General features: G+C 35.0%; 1 protein-coding gene across 1 annotated transcript; it reads left to right on the top strand.

Moving 5' to 3' along the window:
• Window position 1: 1 nt before the first annotated feature.
• On the top strand, window positions 2-22,284 carry yip2 (yippee interacting protein 2). Its single transcript, XM_074134430.1, has 9 exons — window positions 2-141; window positions 214-380; window positions 614-745; window positions 6,614-6,878; window positions 19,719-19,894; window positions 19,967-20,167; window positions 20,245-20,399; window positions 21,765-21,891; window positions 22,084-22,284. The coding sequence occupies exons 1-8, from the start codon at window positions 123-125 to the stop codon at window positions 21,844-21,846; spliced, it is 1,197 nt and encodes a 398-aa protein (XP_073990531.1). The 5' UTR covers window positions 2-122; the 3' UTR covers window positions 21,847-21,891; window positions 22,084-22,284.
• The last annotated feature ends 1,597 nt before the right edge of the window (window positions 22,285-23,881 follow it).

The raw sequence follows: 23,881 nt of genomic DNA, 5'->3' as shown, positions 1-23,881 counted from the left end.
ACACTATTCAGGGTAAATTAATTATGTTAACTCATTCTTGCCAGTCAACACTTAGGCTTTATCAGTTGTTAGTTGGTATTGTATCTCTTTCGTTCATTCTGGTTTAAAAACCTCTGCCGATTATGGCTGCTTTAACTAAAGGTATGAATACGTTTATTATTATGAAATATATTTTGCATGTTCTAGCTGTTTCATTAACACTTTTTTTTTTAGGTGTATTCATAGTTGCTGCTAAACGAACACCATTTGGTACTTTTGGAGGAAAATTTCTTAAATTAAGTTCTTGCGATTTGCAAGAAGTCGCTTCAAAAGCTGCCCTATCTGCTGGAAAGATTTCGCCAGATATAATTGATTCAGTTGTTATTGGAAATGTTTTAGCTGTACGTATATAAACAAATAATAAAATAAATCTTTTAAAGATATATTTTAAAAATAATAGCTATGGTGTGACATCTTTTTACTGTTTTGACAAGTTACAGTGTGAAAATATCAGTTGTTTTTTCGGTAATAGATCAAGTGCTACTTTTAAGTTTAAAAAATACTCATAAATTCCATTCAATATCACAAGACTACTACATTCCTGTTATGTACAAATAAGTTATTAATATTACAGAATACTTCTTCCGATTCCATATTTCATCCTCGTCATGTACTGCTAAGATGTGGAATACCTCAAGATAGACCGGCTTTAGGCGTCAATAGATTATGTGGTTCTGGTTTCCAGTCTATTATTAATGGTGCACAGGTAAGTGCAATAAGTATTATAATAGACTAACTAACGAGCTTTTAAATTGTAAGAAATCATTTTAACATAATACTATCCTTATCTAGATCTTAACTTATCCTGCCACATTATTCGTACTATTAGCCAACCTCGCAGTCTTGTCTATATATAAATGTAGAAAATATTTTAAGAAAACTAAATACATTATAAGTTTCACTTAAAATGTTAAACCTGTAACCTTATAACGTGAATTTTTTTGTTTGCCTTGTGCACCTTGTTGTTTAGAGAACATTATCTGAGCGACTGTTATAAAAGCTTGAATCCTGACTAAATCGACAAGGGTTAATTCCGTAATGTATTTTTTTATTTTTTGTTATTTCAGTCATTAGGTTCAGGATTTTATTAAATTTTAAATTATAAAACTGCCCTGTAGGACAGTTGTATAAGTGTTGATCGTCAAAAACTGCACGAAAAAACGTAACGTTGACAGACCCCCAACTTTGACAATTGTTTTCTCTTTTCCTATAAAAGTTAAAATGCCCAAATTTTCTTTAAAATATTAGACAAATCCTCCTTAGAACTGCCTTTTTCTTTTGGGGGGGGGGGGCAGCAAACCAGATCTGATAGATTGTGAGAAAAAAGTTGCTGAAAACAAGTAAAAACGGCATTTTCAAAAATAGTTCTTTTGTAGTAGTTGTTAACTTCTTGGTAAAAAACGTAGCGCCTAAACGAGAGAACTGATTTTCTTGAATGAGGTGTCATACGGAATTTTATGTAGATGTGCCTTCTGGGGGTCTCGACACTGTGCATCAAATGAGAGAGGAGTTAGCCCCATGTACATGAGGCCCCTCAAAATTTATTATAACTAATGACTCTTAGCCCGATTTTGATCAAATTTGGCGGGATGAAAGGGTTAGGGTTCCCCTAAGTAGCATTAAAGCGACGTTATGTTCTTGCACTTATAAAGGGGAAGTATGGCAAATGTTTCTAATTATCGACGCATGGACCGATTTGCATTTTAGAAGTCTCGACGTTGTTCCTCTTAAGGAGAGGAGTATGCCCCACGCCTCTCTAAAATTATTATTACTATATTTCTATTTCTACAACGGTTAGTACGATTTTAATAAAATTTAGCAAGAAGTGGTTAAAGCTCCCTACGTAATTAAGAGGAAGTACTGAAATCATTCAAATTATCGACGCGTAAACCGATTTACGTCAATGAATTGTCATTCGATTCGAAATTTTATGTGGATACAGCTTTTGTGGATCTCGACGTCTACATTAGAAACGGAGTTTGCCCCACTTAAGTAAGGCCCCTCTTAATAGTCAATAACCTTCGATCAATTTTAAAAAATTTGGCAGAAAGAATTGGTTCGAGTTTTACTGCGTGAAATTTAAGTGTTATAATACTCTTACCGCTACTAAATGGAAGGATTGCAATCGTGCGTAATTGAAGTTTAATTTCTCTTTGCCTTTTAGGGAAAAGTACTGTAATGCTATTTAAGTACAAATACCTTCCTATTTTTTTCAAAACGTTGTCCCAAGTAAATTGTTTTTGTGGATTCTTTGGGGACCGCAACTGTAAGCATTCTTTTAAAAGGTATTTCTAGTGGTAGTTATCCCTTAATACCATATCAGGTTATAATGAAAGTATTGCTAATTCCAAATGTTAAGAAAATGTGTAAAGCAGATATGTAATTTGCAGAACGCCAAAAAGTACACAAATCAGCTAGTACCCAACATTTCATTCATACTTCCTCTCTTAATTTCAGCCTTATAGTTTATTTTATATTTAAGTAATTTTACTGTATTAACTTTTCATTAATATTTTTTAGAATTTATTAGAAGTCACAGACCCTTATGCTGGCCATTTTTATCTACAAATATTTGTTCAAGTAGCATACCATTTTACTTGAATTGAGTGCAAATTCGATTAAACTATAATAATCAAACTATTAGTCACAGGTTAAAGTGAAAAACGTTATAAAAAATAAAAAAAATTACGAAGTTAAAAAGTTCGAAAGCGTTAGATTAAAAAAAGCATACACCAACATACAACAATGATTTATTTTATTTTATTTATTTTTTAAAATAAAAATCTTCGGTTTTTCATTCTTCGATCAAATTGATGCCAAGAATTTCCAGTCATGACAGGAGTAAGGCAAGGGGATGCACTTTCTGCGGTATTGTTTAATCTCGCGCTACATAATGTAATTGGGAGATTGAACTTATCAGGAAATATTTTTAATAAATGCATTCAGATCTGTGCGTATGCTGGATATCTGTATGGTGGCAAGGAATATAAAGGAACTGGAGGAAGCATTTAGAGTAATAAATGTTGAAGAAAAGAAGATTGGCTTGAGAGTTAATGAGAACAAGACAAGGTACATGAGTGTTGGTTCAGATTGCGATGTGAGTTGAAACAACATGAGTTGTTTCAGAGGGGGATGAGAGTCCCCCTGGAAATCGAAGGGTACCCATTTGAAAGTGTGTCATCATTCATATACCTGGGGGCTGAGCTGAACAATGAGAACAAAATTGAACAGGAGATAAACAGAAGAATCATGCTTGGAAACCGCGCCTATTTCGCCAATATAAAGTTTTTCCGCTCCTCCTTGCTGTCACGTGCAACAAAGGTAGCACTGTACAAGACATTAGAAAGGCCTGTAGTGACATACTCTGCAGAAACATGGACCCTAAGTGCTAGCGCAGTCAACACGCTGAAGGTGTTTGAGCGTAAAATATTAAGATGAATATTTGGACCTGTGCTGGAGGAGGGTGCATGGAGAAGAAATAATAAAGAGCTGTATGAGTTATACGGGTCCTGTGATATTGTACAGTTTATCAAAGTGAGGAGAATTGATTGGCTAGGACATGTTGCGAGAATGGCGGAGCACAGAATGCCTCGGAAAATGTTACTTGCAGACGTTTTCGGTACGAGACGAAGAGGGCGACCGAGAAGACGTTGGCTCCAGGATGTTGAGAGGGACCTTGGAGTGCTAAAGGTGGAGAACTGGAAGAGAAGGGCCATGTATAGAGAGGACTGGTGGAGCACTGTTGGGGAAGCCAAGGCTCACTATGGGCTGTAGAGCTGCTTAGTTAGTTAGTTAGTTTAATCAAACTATTAGTCACAGGTTAAAATGAAAAACGTTATAAAAAATATACAAAAATATGAAGCTAAAAAGTTCAAAAACTTTTTTTTAAAAAAGCATACATCAACATACAACAATATTCCTTGCCACCATACAGATATCCAGCATACGCACAGATCTGAATGCATTTATTAAAAATATTTCCCGATAAGTTCAATCTCCCAATTACATTATGTAGCGCGAGATTAAACAATACCGCAGAAAGTGCATCCCCTTGCCTTACTCCTGTCATGACTGGAAATTCTTGGCATCAATTTGATCGAAGAATGAAAAACCGAAGATTTTTATTTTAAAAAATAAATAAAATAAAATAAATCATTGTTGTATGTTGTTGGTGTATGCTTTTTTTAATCTAACGCTTTCGAACTTTTTAACTTCGTATTTTTTTTTATTTTTTATAACGTTTTTCACTTTAACCTGTGACTAATAGTTTGATTATTATAGTTTAATCGAATTTGCACTCAATTCAAGTAAAATGGTATGCTACTTGAACAAATATTTATAGATAAAAATGGCCAGCATAAGGGTCTGTGACTTCTAATAAATTCTAAAAAATATTAATGAAAAGTTAATACAGTAGAATTACTTAAATAATTGTTATTAAAACTGTAGGACAGTTGTATAAGGGTTGATCATCAAAAACTGCACGAAAAAGCGTAACGTTGAAAAACACCCAACTTTGACAATTTTTTTCTATTTTTCTATAAAAGATAAAATTCCCAAATTTTCTTTAAATTATAGGGCAAACCCTCCTTTATGACTGTAATTTTATTGCAACAACCCAGATCTAATAGGTTTCGAGAAAAAAGTTGCCGAAAATGAGCAAAAACGGCTTTTTCAAAAATTGTTCTTGTTCTTGTTCTTCTTCTTGTTGTTACCTTTTTTGTAAACAACGTAGCGGCTAAACGCGTGAACCGATTTTCATGAATGAGGTGTCATTCGATTCGGAATTTTATTTAGATGTGCCTTTTGGGGGGTCTCGACGCTGTACATTGAATGGCGGAGGAGTTAGCCCCCTATATGTAAGGCCCCCTCTAAAATTATTACTAATTACTCTGTAAATCTTGGCCCGATTTTGATAAAATTTGGCAGGATGATAGGGTTAGGGCTCCCCTACGTAACAATAAAGCGACGATCTGCTCTTACACTTGTTAAGGGGAAGTATAGCAATCGTTTCAAATTATCGACACGTGAACCGATTTTCATGAATGAAGTGTCATTCGAATCGAAATTTTGTACAGATTTGCACTTTAAAAGCCTCGACGCTGTGCCTCATAAGGAGGGGAGTTTGCCCCACCCAAGTAAGGCCCTTTCTAAAACTATCATTACCTATATTTCTATAACGCTTAGTCTGATTTTAATAAAATTTAGCACGAAGAAGTGATTAAAGCTCCTCTACGTGGCAGTGAAGTGCCATCATGCTCTTACACCTACTAAGAGGAAGTACTGCAATCGTTAAAATTATCAATGAGTTAACTGATTTACATCAATGAATTGTCGTTCGATTCAAAATCTTTGCCTTTTAGGGAGAAGTACTCGCAGTTTATTTTTCTTGCTTCTCTTAAAAGGAAGTACTGAAATCGCAGTTTAATTTTGCTATTTACGTACAAATACCTTCCTATTTTATTCAAAACGCTTTCTCAAAAAAAATTAGTTATTGAGTATGGTTTGGGGGACCGCAACTATAATCATTCTTTAGAAAGATCTCTCCAGTGGCAGTTACGGTTCCGACTTAACACCTTATCAGGTTATAATGATAGAATTGCTTATTCTAAATTTTAAAAAAATCTGTAAAGCAGATATGTAACTTTGCAAAATAGACAAAATGGAAAATCTATCCAAAAGGTACAAAAATCTTCTTAACAAAAACTTACAGTTTAAAAAGTTAAGTATAAGGGTTGATTAAACGCCAAAAGGTACACAAATCAGCAGTACCCAGCATTTCATTAATACTTCATTGATATTTAAAAAATTTTATTGCATTAATTTTCATTAATATTTTTTAAGAATTTATTAGATGTCACAGACCCTTATGGTGGCCAGTTTATTCATATTTTTTTTTATAATTGTGATAAAATGTATATTATATCTTCGTATAAATAGGTACTTAATTTTAACCCTATTCCAAATTATTCTTCTGATTTCTCTTTAATGTGCCCTTTATTCTGAAGTCACATATACATGCTTGTTAATGTAGAAAAAGACAAAGTTAGAGTCGGCTACTGTTTAAATTTGAATCACAGAGGATTTAAAACAATATTTCAGTCTTGAATTCGTCTTACCGAAGTATTCGTGAGCACAAATAACACACAGTTATAACAAGTAGATTGTTGAAATATTATTGTGTGGATGTTAGAGAATGCCATTGTTTAGTGTTGATAGGCTAAAGTTCCTAAATCATTATCCTTTCTGGGGATGATCGGTATTATTGTAATTTGCACCTACGACGAGAAGTTTAATTCTATAGATGTGCGAAATGTTTTCTTTTTATTATGATTATGCTGTAAAGGATAATCAGATATCCACATTTACAGCATAAATACCGTGCAAATAGGAACTTCCTCTATCGGTTTATAGAAAGGAAAAAAGCCTGCAAATTCTTAGTTTAGAAAGTTTCTAAGCAAAAATAAAATCACAAATATCGCATTGAAACTATTTACATACCTTGCTTAAGTCCTTTTGTTACAATTTGATACGTTTTTCTATAACTTCGAAATTAGTTGAATTGAATTTCCAGAATATTGTTGTCGGCGAATCATCAGTAGTGCTGACTGGTGGTGTGGACAATATGAGTCAGGCACCATTTGCTGTGAGAAATGTACGATTTGGAACTGCTCTGGGAACTAAAGTAGAATTCGAAGATACACTTTGGACAGGTTTAACGGATACATATTGTGGGCTTCCAATGGGTCTGACTGCAGAAAAGTTGGCTGAAAAGTACAAAATAACTAGAGCTGAAGTTGACGAATACTCCTTGAGGTCACAGACACTTTGGAAGAAAGGTTTGTGTTTACTTTTTTATTTATTTAGTATTGAATTTGAAATATTGGAAGAGGCTCTGTTTCTCAGCTTTAACAGAGAAAAGAGAAACCTTTCTTTTTTGTAATGACCATGTTTTCCTACCAGTCGCTTTGCTCTATTATTATTTTTATTTATTTATTTATTTTATTTTTTTCTTAACCTACGTCTTTACGGTCAGTGGCTACTCCGGCCATGAGACGATTGCAGACTAATATAAATTTTTGTGTGTATGTTTGGGTCCGTGGGCATAGTGTCCCGGACATCCTGTAATTGGGAACATGTGAGCAGGTGCTGACCATTCACAACATCTCCATCACAAAGCACACAGGTACTGTTGTCCATAATACCAATTCGGGGGAGAAGCTTCTGAAGGTAATCCATGCCCTGTCAATAACCTAAAACAAACCGCAGCTGCTGATCTAGGCAGATCGGTCGGGAGTCTTCCTTTAGTATTTCCAAGCACCTTCCACTGCTTCCTTTGTGCTTTTCCCCTTTGTTCCTGGGTCATCTTCGATCGAAGTCTGTGCCGGATCACTCTCGTGGCTGTTCGAGGCAACAGTGATTCCTGGATCTGATCTTGATTTTCTCCCTCTTTTGCCAATCAGTCAGCTCCTTTGTTGCCCTGGAGTCCAACATGACTCGGAATCCACTGCAGTACAACTTGCTTTCTTGCGAAAGTAACCTATCTATGAGTGCCTTGCATTTCTTTTTAATAGTGTCGTCTTTATCGTCATAGCCGGTTATTGCTGAAATAGCTGCTTGGGTATCCACTAGTAAAACAGTTTTGCAAAAGTCCCTTTTGACAACCATTTCCAACCTTACGGCGATGGCGTGCACTTCTGCATCAAAATTTGATGCTATCTTTCCAACAGGAACACTGAATTGGAACTGCACTGAGTAGACTCCTGCAACAGCATTACGGTTTGCACCGTCGGCAGAACCGTCGGTGTAAATATGCACCCAAGGCAGGGAAGAGTAAAACATTTATTTTTTTTAATTAATTAATTTTTTAATGATTTAAGGCGCGTCAACATCTAAGGTTATTGCCGCCCGGAGCTTTTTTAGTGCACTGCCGGCCTCCGGACAGTGTTCTCTCGTTACAGACAACACTATCCATCACCGGACAGTGAGCTGTAAGAAGCTCCTAGGAAGAGAAAATCTAAGGGTCAGCAGCTGGATTCGAACCAGGGACCTCCGCGTGGGAATCCAATACGCTAACCGCATAGCTAACTAATCCCTTCCCTGGTAAAACATTTATTGTTTCCAGGGCAAACAATTTTAATTCATGCCGGGGACTGCTTTGCTTTTTATAGCTTCTATTATTCAGTCTACCTGGCGATAACTGTGGCCCTTCCGATGAAACAGAATTAAAAAAGGTTTTCCGATTTTGTAAAACCTTAAGCTCTGTTTGCCCACGTAAATCTCGAACTTTACCCGCAAAGCATTTTTTAGTTTTCAACCTCCATGTGGTCACACTCGGTTTGCCAGTAGTTAATTGGTAATCTTTTTAATATTTCATCAAGGTTAATCGTTGTCATCTCTTTTCGGACAGCAAGTAGCTCGATATCTGCTTGTAGCTCCATTGAAGTAATAGGGGTCGAACGAGGGGCACCTAGTATAACTCTTAGTGTAGCGTTTTGAAATTTGTCCAGTTTACCACTTATTGTTTCAGGGGCGGTAATTAGAACTTCGGTGCTATTCTTTAACGAGGGTCTTCAATACGTTTTATAGGCCAGGGTAAACAATTCCTGTGTCGCACCCCATTTAATACCCGTGAGTCTCTTGAAAAGTGATATGCGTTTTTCGCTTTGTTCCACCAGCTTCTCCACGTGCTTTTCCCACGTTAGCTTTCGGTCGTATTTTACACCCTATGCTGTGCTATGTTTGTGTGGAACCCGTGCTTAATACTTTGCGAGAGACGTATCACATGCTCGATAGTGTTTCTGCGGAGTTTGAAGCCAGCTTGGCAGTCTGAGATGAGCTTGTTTCTATCCAGGAAATGCTGTAGCCTCTTGAGATCCATTCTTTCGTATATCTTACAAAAACTAAGGACTTACCTTTTTTTAAAATTGGCATAATTTCGTCTTTTCTCCACTCTGATGGGATTCTTTTTTGCCATACAAGATTGAGGAAGGTAAGCACCACTACTTTAGTTTTAGGGGCAAGAATACTGGCAGTAACTCATCCGACCCTACGATTTTGTTAATATCGGTCTTTTCCAAGGCACAATTCAAATCAGGCAGTGGTTGGACAATTTCCGTTTTTTTCTAGGGGTGAGAAAAAAACAATATCGGGTGAGACGTATGACCGTCGGGGGATAGAAAGGTCGGTGCATTTGAAGAATTTTCAACGAATAAAAGTGAGTTCGAATCAATAAAAGCCTACCAAATCCTACCTTCCGCTTTTGTACATGTAACCCCATCGCATTGATGGAGCATTTAGATCACCAGAGAATTGAGTGTCTATCCCACTCCATGTGGCAATGTGAAGTGCGATAGACCAGTACGGCCAGGAATCTAGTCGGGGAGCGCCTTCTTAACACCTAACAATGTTAAACATAAATATTGTAAAGTTAGAAACTAGTTTTTCCTAAAAAGATCAACCACAATCAAAACCGCCCACCAAACCGATTAGATGTCACAGACATTGTATTCATTAATTTTAATACACAATAGAATGAATTGAATAATGAAAGATACCTGACCTTTAAGGCTTAAGCGTATAAACCTATAAAATATGTATACCAGTTAGTAAAAAGTTTTATACACGTTAAACAAAAGAATCTGGAAATTTTCCTGTTTTTTCCATTATCCGTCTATTCGACTATCCGTCACGTGTCCGGTCCCGGTCATGACGGATAACCGAGACTCAACTTTTTTATTTTCTCTATTAATTTCAATAATTATTAATGTTTTATGAAGCTATGGCCTCAGCATCCAATGCCAAAAAATATACAAATTAAACCATTTCCGCTTCCTTCTGCCACAATATGCACAGGGGCTCTGAGTAGGGTTGGTTGCCTAATCCTAATTTATAAAATACCAGAGATTCCCTCTCTACCACTTCTAGGAACTTACTTTTAATATTTGCTCTGAAAATGATGGCGCAAATAAAGTTAGTTGCACAAAATGATGTATGATTAAAAATTGCTATTATTTGTAAGAATATTTTATTTCTCACACCCTGAAAGCTACTTACAAGTTCTTCAGAGCTGAAACCTTTCTTACTTTCTGAAATAAAATACGTTTTTTTTTATCGTCAGAGAGAGATTTAAAGGCCACAGACTAATACAAAGTAGTATACAGTTTGCGACAGGACTAATCGCAACGCATACATATTTGCTGCATCACTTATTCTTCCTGTTAAAGTCAATTTCCTTACTCTTTAAAATATCCATCTTCTGATCATTATTTTGCCGTCCCGGAATCCCGGCTCAGAGTTGGCTAATCTGATCCTGTAGAAAAGTTTTCTGAACCAACAGGCCATTTAAAAAAAATTAAAAAAATAAGGCCCAATTGAGAGATCAAGGGAGTGCCCTCTCTCTTAATGCATAAGGACTCTCTTATAATCTCAGTCAATGGATTACTCCATTATTATTGTTTTGGAGTCTTTTCAAGCATCTGAATAACTTGCTTTTGGTACAAACCTTACCACCAGAGTGCCAATCAATAACGCCATCTTCTAATTCATTGAATGCCGAGGACCAAATTTTAATGGGACAAATCGACTTGTTGCTTGTTGACAAAGATGAGCTGCTAGGCAATAATAACGTTAAACGATTATTAGTTGAGTTATACAGTTTTAAAGTATATGCTCTGTTTACCATTTAAAAATGCCTTCCAACCCAATTATTTTATATTAGGGAAATATTGCATTATTAAAACTGTCCGGTAGGACAGTTGTATAAGGGTTGATCATCAAAAACTGCACGAAAAAGCATAACGTTGAAAAACACCCAACTTTGACAATTTTTTTCTCTTTTTCTATAAAAGATAAAATTCCCAAATTTTCTTTAAAATGTAGGGCAAATCCTCCTTTATGACTGTAATTTTTTTTGCAACAACACAGATATAATAGATTTTGAGAAAAAAGTTGCTGAAAATGGGCAAAAACGGCATTTTCAAAAATTGTTGTTGTTCTTCTTCTTCTTCTTGTTGTTGTTGTTGTTGTTACCTTCTTTGTAAACCGCGTAGCGCCTAAACGCGCGAACCGATTTTCATGAATGAGGTGTCATTCGATTTGGAATTTTATGTAGATGTGCCTTTTGGGGGTCTCGACGCTGTATACTGAATAGGAGAGGAGTTAGCCCCATGTATGTGAGGCCCCTTCCAAAATTATTATTACTAATTATTCCGTAAATCTTGGCCCGATTTTGAAAAAAATTGGTGGGATGATAGGGTTAGAACTCCCCTACGTAACATTAAAGCGACGATCTGCTCTTACACTTGTTAAGGGGAAGTATAGCAATCGTTTCAAATTAACAACACGTGAACCGATTTTCATAAATGAAGGGTCATTCGAATCGAAATTTTTTACAGATTTGCACTTTAAAAGTCTCGACGCTAAGCCTCATAAGGAGGGGAGTTTGCCCCACACTTACTAAAACTATTATTACCAATATTTCTATAACGCTTAGTCTGATTTTAATAAAATTTAGCACGAAGAAGTGATTAAAGCTCCTCTACGTGGCAGTGAAGTGCCATCATGCTCTTACACCGACAAAGAGGAAGTACTGCAATCGTTAAAATTTTCAACGGGTGAATCGATTTACATTAATGAATTGTCGTTCGATTCAAAATCTTTGCCTCTTTGCCTTTTAGGTAGAAGTACTGTAATCGCAGTTTATTTTTCTTACTCCTCAAAAAAGGAAGTACTGAAATCGCAGTTTAATTTTGCTATTTACGTACAAATAAATACCTTCCTATTTTATTCAAAAACGCTTTCTCAAAAAAATTGTTATTAAGGGTGGTTTGGGGACCGCAACTATAATCATTCTTTAAAAAGATCTCTCCAGTGGTAGTTACGGTTCCTACTTAACATCTTATCAGGTTATAACGATAGAATTGCTAATTCCAAATTTAAAAAAAATCCGTAAAGCAGATATGTAACTTTGGAAAATAGACAAAAATGAAAATCTATCCAAAAGGCACAAAAATCTCCTTAACAAAAACTTACAGTTTAAAATGTTAAGTATAAGGGTTGATTAAACGCCAAAAGGTACACAAATCAGCAGTACCCAACATTTCATTAATACTGCATTGATATTATTTAAGTAATTTTACTGCATTAATTTTCATCAATATTTTTTAGAATTTATTAGATGTCACAGACCCTTATGCTGGCCAGTTCTTCATAATATTTTTTTTTTTATAATTATGATAAAATGTATATTATATCTTCGTTATTAAATAGGTACTTTATTTTATCTCTATTCCAAATTATTCATCTGATTTATCTTTAATATACTCTTTATTCTGAGTAGTTACATATCGTGCATGTTAAAGTAGAAAAAGACAAAGTTCGAGTCGGGTACTGTTTAAATTTGAATCTCGGAGGATTTAAAACAATATTTTAGTCTTGAATTCGTCTTACCGAAATATTCGTGAGCACAAATAACACACAGTTAATAGCAAGTAGACTATGCAACAATAATTATTCATTTCCCAATTGTAATTTAATTTAGTCCCCCTAATTTTACTTATAGTAAAATACTGGAATAATTAGTAGTCCTAAAAATATGCATATTTTATTTATTTTTTATTACATATCTAGAAGAACACCTAGATAGAGAATGTAATTGAAGAAAACTATTATTTGCGATAAAGAGATTAATTATTACCTATTATTATAAACGCTTGACTACTACATAAAGTAACAATTACTTTAATCGAAGAATGAACTTAAACTGAAGATTTTTATTAAGAAATAAAAATAAATAAATAAAATAAAATCATTTATGTAAGTTGGTGTAAGCATTTTTTAAAAAAAGTTTTTGAATTTTTTAGCCTCATAATTTTTTTTTTATAACGTTTTTCTTTTTAACCTGTAATTAATAGTTTGATTATTATAGGTAAATAGATATTACAGTCAATCTACAGTGCTACTTGAACATATATTTTGTAGACGAAAATGGCCAGCATAAGGGTCTGTGACATCTAATAAATTCTAAAAAATATTGATGAAAATTAATGCAGTAAAATTACTTAAATAATATCAATGCAGTATTAATGAAATGTTGGGTACTGCTGATTTGTGTACCTTTTGGCGTTTAATCAACCCTTATACTTAACATTTTAAACTGTAAGTTTTTGTTAAGGAGTTTTAACTATGTAAGTGACCGAATGTTTAAACTAGGCAGTTTTTAGGCGGAAGCTAAATTCCAGGGAATATATTTCAGTTAATTTAATATTAATATATTAATTAATAAAATAATAATTGAAGAAAATTTTTCATTAAATATTTTTTTTATAGCACTTAAAGTAATTTTCAATTTAAATTTTTTGTTTGCCAGTATTTAAAAAGTTTTATTTGTTGAAAGACACAGTTGAAGTATAATATACCAGGTTTCCTAGAATCTAAATTACTTAAATTACTTTCCCCGAAAATGTTTCAAATAAAAGTAATGATTTATTTGTAAAGTAAGGTAATCGCCTACTATTGAGGCAAGGCTTAAGATCCAACTACCAAATTATTGTCTTGGACGGGGGTGGAAGGTCATACTTGAATTGCAACACTTTTCTAGTATACTAAGTAGCTACACACTGGACTTGAACTTGGGATCGTACTCTCTTTCTAGTATAAAACTACTAACCATAATTGAGTTTTATGTTGTTATAAATTTGGTAAAGTTGTTGTATGTTCCTTAGTCAAAGAAGGTAGGATCTTTGATAGGAGGTATGCTCCAACAAGAATTGATTAGTTGGAATCTGGAAACAGTGGGGTTTGATCTAGGCTTCATGATATAAACAGGACTAAACATGAACATGGTGAATTCCATCACTAGTACCAAAAACTTCAGGGAAGCATCTTCGCAAGTCTCCTTCGTATTTTCGAATGCCTATTTCAACATTTAATTACATACTAACCAATGTAAAAGGCAATATATTAAAGGCTTATATTAAAATCCTTAACAAAAACTTACAGTTTAAAATGTTAAGTATAAGGGTTGATTAAATGCCAAAAGGTACACAAATCAGCGAGTCCCAACATTTCATTAATACTTCATTAATATTTAAGTAATTCTACTGCATTAATTTTCATTAATAAGTTATTTTTTAGAATTTATTAGATGTTTCACAGACCCTTATGCTGGCCATTTTCGTCTACAAAATATATGTTCAATTAGCACTGTAGATTGACTGTAATATCTAGTTACTTATAATAATCAAACTATTAATTACAGGTTAAAAAGAAAAACATAAAAAATATAAAAAAATTATGAGGCTAAAAAATTCAAAACTTTTTTTTATAAAAAACTTACACCAATGATTTTGTTTATTTTATTTATTTATTTTTATTTTTAAATAAAAATCGTCGGTTTAAGTTCATTCTTCGATTAAAGTAATTGTTATTTTATGAATTAGTCAAACGTTTATAATAATAGGTAATAATTATCTGGTTTTATCGCAAATAATATAGTTTTCTTCAATTACATTCTCAATCTAGGTATTCATCTCACAATGTTGTATATATATACGAGGGGGTACCCAAAAATAACCGGAATTGCGTTGCCGCGCATGGAGCTTATGTAGTACGCATTTCTGCCGCTAGACGTGTATAGCGCAATTCCTTGCCAGTTCAGTCCTGCCTGTGTTGTCTGCCTGGCTTGTTCTGTTCATCTGCAGTGATTGTTTTTACCAACGCTGTTTTGTTCTTTTTTCGTTTTTTATGATGGCAAGTTTAAGTGAACAACGTGCAGCTCTGAAATTTTGTTTTCTACTCGGCAAAAATGCTGCTGAAAGTGTTTTAATGTTGAAAACAGCTTACAAAGATGACGCTATGGGAAAAACTCAAGTATACGAGTGGTTTACTCGGTTTAAAAATGGCGACATGTCGATTGATGACAAACCTCGTTCTGGACGTCCATCAACTGCCCGAATCGACGAAAATGTTGAAAAAATTCGAGAGCTGGTGTTCACAGACCGACGACAGACAATTGATCAACTGTCAGAGAGTAGTGGGTTATCTTGGAGCTCGGTTCAGCGAATTTTAACGGAAGATTTGGGGATGAAAAGGGTTGCTGCCAAGTTTGTTCCTCGAGTTCTGACTGACAATCAAAAAGAACATCGAGTTGAAACATGTCGTGCTTTGAAACTACAGCTTGAAACTGATCCAGACTTTCTGTCAAAGGTCATTACTGGTGATGAGTCATGGTGCTATGGTTATGACCTAGAAACAAAGCAACAGTCGAGCCAATGGAAGACGTCATCTTCACCCCGACCAAAAAAATGTCGTCAAGTCAAGTCAAACATCAAAACAATGCTGATTTGCTTTTTTGATGCCAAAGGCGTAGTCCATTCAGAGTTTGTCCCCCCAGGTCAGACCGTCAATCAAACCTTGTATTTGGAAGTTTTGAAAAGATTGCGCAATAGTGTTCGCCAAAAAAGACCCGATTTGTGGCAAACAGGAGACTGGTTCTTCCACCACGACAATGCACCTGCACACACAGCCATCTCTGTTACACAGTTTTTGGCTAAAAATGGCATGGTTCCGCTGCCCCAAGCACCTTACTCGCCTGACCTGGCTCCGTGCGACTTTTTCTTATTTCCACGCATGAAAAAGGGCATGAAAGGTCACCGATTTGACAACATTGAAGAGGTCAAGAAAAAAACGAAGAAGGAGCTGTCAGCCATTTCTAAAGATGACTACAAAAAATGTTTCGAACAGTGGAAGCACCGGTGGGACAAATGTATTAGTTGTAATGGAGAGTATTTTGAAGGGGATAAGGTTGTTCTGTAAAAAATTTGTAAATAAATAGCTGTTAAAAAATAATTCCGGTTTTTTTTGGGTACCCCCTCGTATGTAATATAAAGTAAATAAAATATGCATATTTTTAGGACAGCTAATTATTCCAGTATTTTACTATAAGTAAAATTAGGGGGACTAAATTAAATTACAATTGAGAAATGAATAATTGTTGTTGAATAATCTACTTGTTATTAACTGTGTGTTATTTGTGCTCACGAATATTTCGGTAAGACGAATTCAAGAAAGTAGCCTACTCTAACTTTGTCTTTTTCTACTTTAACATGCATGTACATATTTATGTGATTTATCATAATTATAACAAAAAAATATTATAAATGAAGTGGCCAGCATAAGGGTCTGTGACAGCTAATAAATTCTAAAAAATAACTTATTAATGAAAATTAATGCAGTAGAATTACTTAACTATTAATGAAGTATTAATGAAATGTTGGGTACTCGCTGATTTGTGTACCTTTTGGCGTTTGATCAACCCTTATACTTAACATTTTAAACTGTAAGTTTTTGTTAAGGAGATTTTTGCACCTTTTGGATAGATTTTCCTTTTTGTTTATTTTACAAAGTTACATATCTTCTTTACAGATTTTTTTAAAATTTGGAATAAACAATTCTATCATTATAATCTGATAAGGTGTTAAGTCGGAACCGTAACTACCACTGGAGAGATCTTTTTAAAGAATGATTATAGTTGCGTTCCCCCAAACCATCCTCAATAACAATTTTTTTGAAAAAGCTTTTTGAATAACATAGGAAGGTATTTGTACGTAAATAGCAAAATTAAACTGCGATTTCAGTACTTCCTTTTAAGAGGAGTAAGAAAAATAAACTGCGATCGCAGTACTTCTAGGCAAAGAGGCAAAGATTTTTTAATCGAACGACAATTCATTGATTTAAATCGGTTCACTCATTGATAATTTAAATGATTGCAGTACTTCTTCTTAGTAGGTGCAAGAGCATCAGCAACGTAGAGGAGCTTTAACCACTTATTCGAGCTGAATTTTATCAAAATCGGACTAAGCGTTATAGAAATATTGGTAATAATAGTTTTAGAAAGGGCCTTATTTGGGTGGGGCAAACTCCCCTCCTTATGAGGCACGGCGTCGAGACTTTTAAAGTGCAAATCTGTACAAAATTTCGATTCGAATGACCCTTCATTCATGAAAATCGGTTCACGTGTCGATAATTTGCAACGATTGCTATACTTCCCCTTAACAAGTGTAAGAGCTGATCGCCGCTTTAATGTTACGTAGGGGAGCCCTAACCCTATTATCCTACCAAATTTTATCAAAATCGGGCCAAGATTTACAGAGTAATTAGTAATAATAATTTTGGAGGGGGCCTTACATAAAGAGGGCTAACTCCTTTCCCATTCGATGTACAGCGTCGAGACCCCCAAAAGGCACATCTACATAAAATTCCGAATCGAATGACACCTCATTCATGAAAATCGGTTCTCGCGTTTGGGCGCTACGTTGTTTACAAAAAAGGTAACAACAAGAAGAAGAACAAGAACATTTTTTGAAAAAGCGGTTTTTGCTCATTTTCAGCAACTTTTTTCTCGAAACCTATAAGATCTGGGTTGTTGCAAAACAATTACAGTTATAAAGGAGGGTTTGCCCTATAATTTAAAGAAAATTTGGGAATTTTATATTTTATAGAAAAAGTGAAAAAAATTGTCAAAGTTGGGTGTTTTTCAACGTTATGCTTTTTCGTGCAGTTTTTGATGATCAACCCTTATACAACTGTCCTACCGGACAGTTTTAATTACAGTCAATCTAAGTTAAATGGTGTGCTACTTGAACAAATATTTTGTAGATGAAATTGGCCAGCATAAGGGTCTGTGACATCTAATAAATTCTAAAAAAATTTTAATGAAAAGTAATGCAGTAAAAGGACTTAAATGATTTCAATGATGTACATATTAATGAAATGATGGGTACTTGCTGATTTGTGTACCTTTTGGCGTTTAATCAACCCTTATACTTAACATTTTAGGTGCCACGGTAGCCGAGCGGGTTAAGAGGCGAGACCTGCAAAGCTAATATGCATTGTGGCACTGGGTTCGATTCCCGGTCTTGGCCTTGGATTTTATTTAATGGTTAAAAGAGAAATAGTAAAGTATGTTTGCTAGTCGCCTCCGTCCACGACACCTAGTAAATGGTAGTTGGACGTTAAGCCCCGCCTGAAAAAATAGGCGATTACTTTACTTTACTTTTTTACTTAACATTTTAAACTGTAAGTTTTTGTTAAGGAGATTTTTGTACTTTTTGAATAGATTTCCCTTTTTGCTTTACAGAGTTTCTTAACAATTGTAATGAGCAATACTTTCATTGTAACCTGATAGGTGTTAAGTCAGACCCGTAACTACCACTGGAGAGATCTTTTAAAAGAATGCTTAGAGTTGTGATCCCCAAAGAATCCACAAATAAAATTTTCTTGGAAAATGTCCCGAATAAAAACGGAAGGTGTGCGTAAATAACAAAATTAAACTGCGATTTCAGTACTTCCTTTTAAGTCCAGTAAGAAAAATTATAGTGCGTTTACAGTACTTCTCACTAAAAGGCAAAGAGAGATTAAACTTCTAATATGCACGATTGCAATACTTCCCCTTAGTAGCTGTAAGTGTAGGATGGCTCCTTAATATCACGCAGTAAAACTCGAAAACTTCTCCCTGCCAAAATTTATCAAAATTGGTCGTAGTTATTGATTATTAAGGCGAGCCTTACTTAAGTGGTGCAAACTCCGTTTCTGTTGTTGAAAGCTTTATCCACATAAAATTTCGAATCGAATGACAATTCATTGACGTAAATCAGGGCACGCGTCGATAATTTGAACGATTGCAATACTTCTTCTTAGTGGGTGCAAGAGCATAATGGCACGTAGGGAAGCTTTAACCACTTCTTCGTGCTAAATTTTATCAAATCGGACTAAGCGCTGTAGAAATATTAGTAATAATAGTTTTAGAGTGGCCTTACTTTCGTAGGGCAAATTCCCCTCCTTATGAGGTACATGGTCGAGACTTTTAAAGTGCAAATCTGTACAAAATTTCGATTCGAATGACACTTCATTCATGAAAATCGGTTCACGCGTCGATAATTTGAAACGATTGTTATACTTCCCCTTAACAGGTGTAAGTGCAGACCGGCGCTTTATGTTACGTAGGGGAGCCCTAACCCTTTCATCCTACCAAATTTTAACTAAGACTTACAGAGTTATTAGTAATAATAATTTTGGAGGGGGCTTTACAAACATCGGGCTAACTCTTCTCTCATTCGATGCACAGTGTCGTGAGCCACTAAAGGCACTCTACATAAAATTCCGAATCAAATGAAATCGGTTCGCGCGTTTAGGCGCAACGAGTTTACAAAAAAGGTAACAAGGACAAGAACAATTTTTGAAAATGTTAAATTGAAATTAAAAGAAATGTTTAAAAAAATTGCTAGAATTCCAAGGGTTAAATGGACATATGCTTCATAAAAATAGCTTGGTGAAATTTTTTAAAACTGCTTCCACGAATTTATAGGGAAACGGGGCAAAGTCACATACAATATTTTGTTGATGAATTTTTTACCTAAACCGTGTCGATTGCGAGATGTTGCCTAATCTGCATTATACTAAGTTCAAACTTGCCCATGTTTTTATTTTTGAGACATTACATAAAGCATTCCAAAATCAGTTTTTTCGTGATCGTTTGTCTTCAAAACATGTTTTTTGGGGGATGAAGATTTAATCGTGAAAATTGGTTGCGCTCTAACAAGTTGTCTTGTTGTAACTATATACTCGTACAAACATTTTTGTTTATGTTCTTAATAAGCTTTTGTATTTGTTTATGACAGCTCATGGAGCTGGAGTGTTCAAAGAGGAATTGGCGCCAGTAAATATTACTATTAGAAAGAAGCAACTTGTTGTTGATACAGATGAACATCCGAAACCAAATACAACTTTAGAGACGCTTACAAAATTATCGCCAGTCTTTAAAGAAAATGGTGTGGTCACAGCTGGTTCAGCTTCAGTAAGCAGATTGCATTATTAGTACAAAGTATTTAAGCAATGTTTTCTTTATTTTATCACATTTTGTTAATAGGGAATCTGCGATGGAGCTGGCTGTGTTATTTTGGCAAGCGAAGAAGCTATTAAAAAACATAATTTAAAGCCTTTAAGTAGGCTAGTGGGTTATGCGGTTGTAGGAGTAGATCCCAGCATTATGGGAATCGGACCTGTACCAGCTATAAAAAGACTTCTCAGTTTGACTGGAAAAGAGCTAAAGGATATTGACTTAATCGAGGTCAGTGATCCTATTTGTTTTATGAACCTTAATTTCAATGAAATTTTGTATGTACTGAAACAATACTTCTATTTCAGATAAACGAAGCCTTTAGTGCACAAACTTTAGCCTGCGTTAAAGAACTGAAACTTGATATAGATAAACTAAATGTAAATGGTGGAGCGGTTGCACTTGGACATCCGCTTGCTGCTTCAGGTTCACGCATTACTACCCACCTAGTCCATGAATTGAGGTATCAACTAATATTAATATACGTATTAATATCGTATATTTATTTAATCAAATGATAGAGATTATTCATTAAGGGTTCTATTTATGTTATTCCTTAGAAGAACATACATCTTCTTACCGTAGGCCTGAAAGAGATAAATTCTCAAGAAATCTTTTGGTGAAGTTTTAGTGTTACGCAGCCCTCCAGTTGGCCAAGAAAATGACTAGTCTCTCACTTTACGTATGAGTCCATGGAATTTTGGATTATGGCTAGAAATTAAATCTTTTCTAGATGATTAAATTTTTTTTATCATCAGTCTTTAAGCTCACTTTTCCGCACAACTTTCTGGCTGTTTGACCCTTTGAATTTTTAGCTATGAATATTACAACGTGAATCTATGATTTATTACGTATTTAATAATTGGGCTACATCACTTAGTTACTTGGATCAAGAAGAAGCAAAGGATTTACGATAATTACTTAATCTTACTGTTCTAGGTAAGTGAAAGTATTACGATCGTGCTTAGTTTGCAATATCGAGTTTTTGCCGGATATATCCGTTTTTATTTCTTTCGAGTTCCAAAAAGTGGTTTTTACAAATTGATCTGTGGCCAGTATAACTCAAGATAAATTGCAAGAAGTTCAAATTTCATGTCTGGTTTAGGTAGTACCAACAAACCCAACCTTAAGTTTTTGGACAAAATCAGCCATTCGGAAGTGCCGAACATTCAGTATGTCACAATGAATATGTGCCTGGTGCGATATACCCACATCAGAAATTTCTATAGCTCACTTAATCGTCAGTTTTATTAAAAACAAATTAAAACTGTTTTGTTCAAAAAAAACTATTGCAAGAAGAGTTACTTCCAGAAAATATACGAAGTCGCAAACGGGGGAACTAAATTTTTAAGATACAGAATTATAAGATAATCACAAAACAGTCGCACTCACATATGGTTTGACTTTTAAACCCAAGTAACTTTTCTTACATTACAGCACAAAATGAGGCCTGTAGGTGTATTGCTCTGCTCCACATTATTAGCTTTAATAATTAGCGAAAGAAATTCAAATATTTACTTCCAGGGGAGCGGCAAGTGATTACTGTTTCCTCTGGAATGACTACCCTCACTCTTCATACTGGTGCTCGCTAGGCCCAAATGGGACCCCAAAAGCCCGTCTCAAAATATGTATATTAAGCAAGTCGGTTAACTTTCCTCAAGTGTTAGAAAGAATCCTTTTTTGTGTCCTTCAATTATTGTGGAAGAAATGCATTGTTTCCGTTTTGCGTTGCAGGTTATGAAGCTTATTAAGTTTTTTAAATTTTGCTTAATACAAATTAATAAGTAAATGTAATGCAATAATTTATCTTCTGTATTAATTTTTGCAGAAGAAAAAATTTGAAACTGGGCATAGGGTCAGCTTGCATTGGCGGAGGACAAGGAATCGCCCTTCTTATAGAGAAAATGTAACTACAGATCATGGGTTCAAACACACATTAAATGATTGCAATAAAGGTACTTACATGCTGGTTAAATTGTAATGTTAAATGTTTATTGGAGTAATTCATGTAAAACCAAATTTCTTATGCAAAGTTAAATTTATGGACAGGTTTTGGGTTAATTAATACTTTGTCTTTTACTAAATATTAGAATAGTTCTAGAGGCATTGAAAAAAGCAACCAATTCATACTGTTTACTGTGTTTTAGTTGTACCAGTTTCCTAATAACCGTACTGAGAGCACAGAACAAACGACTTTCACCGCGTGAATTTAAGAAACACTCATATGAAGACTGACAAAATGTGTCGCTTATGTGTACATTAATTTAGGAAGGTTATTTTTATTGTCAAAATCGTATTTTTTATATTGAATTAATAAACTCCAAAAAAAAATATTTCAAACTAGATAACTCATAGATATATTTTTCTGTGTGCCCCTTTATACAGTTCGAAGTAACGAACAGTTATCTGCAAAACCTTCAAAGCCAGAATATGTGTAGTGATGTTTCATCCCCTTCCTGTTAATAACTAAAAATTAGTTATTAGTTATCCTCAACCTGGTGAAAAGTTACAGTCATTTGAGTGGACCGCAATTCCTTGTCAATCCATCCTTGATAAAATTATACAAAAATAAAAAGACTTGGATCCCACAAGTCTTTTCAGATCTTAGTTGTCTTGATTTGAATTGGGGCTAACTATATCAATGCGAGTAAGTATAGAGCAACCAAACCTAGCAGCAATAAAGTATGACATAAAATTTACATTCCAGCAGAGAGAGTATTGCCAAAAAAAAAGGCGCGTGTAAACTTTCAGATTATTGGAGCCGGCGGCAGAAGTAGGTAAGCAAGGTTATTAGGCATCATGTATGCTGCGTACACGACAAACCTGTGGAACTATGACTCATCAGATTGTTCGCAGCTAGGGACACGTCGTCCGTCGATCTCAGTTATTTAGATAGTTTGATCAAAAGACGTGTACAAATAAACAGAGATTATTAGGCTGTTATGGTTCCTGTACTTCCCTCGCAGTTTACTTGCTGTTCTGAGCGAATCAAGAAAATCTGAAATAAATACGCAAATATATCGCCAAAGCGGCCGAGTAAGGTACAGGATTAATCTTAGGCAATATTTTTCTTTAAATGGCTCGTGGAATTGCAGAAAAAAGAAGTGATCACAAGCTAGTTTTCACAGATGTTTCGGATCCGCAGTGTTTAATTCACATGGTCCATGCAGTTTCGTACAGAAAGACGAAAATGTTTGGCCAGGCGTTAGAGGGGCAGCAAGCGCTCTAAGAAATGCAACGAACCTCCTATTAAGAGATAAGGTCATTACGTATATAACCAAAATCACTGTAAGCAGTTTTAATACTGATTTAATATAACAACTTGAATGTAAACTTCTTCAGAAAACCTGTTAAATTACGAGGAATCAGAGAAGGATACTCCCTCTCTTAGGAAAAGTGGGGTTTTTAGATACCATGTGGGGGAAATAAATAACCAAATTTTCTGGCTCCACGCTTCCTTAGACTGCCGCCTAAGTAGTTATCGGATGTTGAAGTGGAATACATCCTTCCCGAGGAGTTTTATCCTCAATTTCCGTCTCCACGCTCCTCGTTTCCTAGAGAGCTTGGGTGGCTACCGGAATAGAGGGGTGTTCCCCCGTGCCTTAATTTGGGGTCCCATCTTCGTATTTCTGAAGTGGGAGTCCAGAGGGCACTGCGTAGAGTGTTATTGGACTTCATAAGATAATTATCTCTGACTTCCCTTTCTCTCGTTCTCAGGAGAGTTTCGTTTCCTTAATTTTGAGAAACCATTTAGGGAAGTCATCACCTGAGGGGGGCTCGGAGTTCGGCGTTTGTTGCATCAGAGAGTGGTTATTCTTGACAACTCACAGCTCTACTTGGAGCTTTTCTGGATAGAATAGTTTCTGGCTGTTGGAAGGAAATATACCCTTCTGAAAATAAAAACTTCTTTAATTACTTAAGGGAGCCTTCTTCTAAATATCTAGG

The sequence above is a fragment of the Rhodnius prolixus genome, unplaced genomic scaffold (assembly GCF_049639745.1).
Source record: "Rhodnius prolixus isolate KJV_2025 unplaced genomic scaffold, Rpr scaffold_16, whole genome shotgun sequence".
Taxonomy (NCBI): Eukaryota; Metazoa; Arthropoda; class Insecta; order Hemiptera; family Reduviidae; genus Rhodnius; species Rhodnius prolixus.
Note: the sequence above shows the minus strand (reverse complement) of the source record. Positions and strands in the feature narration are given on the sequence as shown.

Bases quoted from the DNA above. Each gene is read 5' to 3' on its own strand.
- yip2 (XM_074134430.1), top strand. The intron at 381-613 runs GTACGTATATAA...TTAATATTACAG, and splicing joins TTATTGGAAATGTTTTAGCT to AATACTTCTTCCGATTCCAT. The intron at 746-6,613 runs GTAAGTGCAATA...TTGAATTTCCAG, and splicing joins CTATTATTAATGGTGCACAG to AATATTGTTGTCGGCGAATC.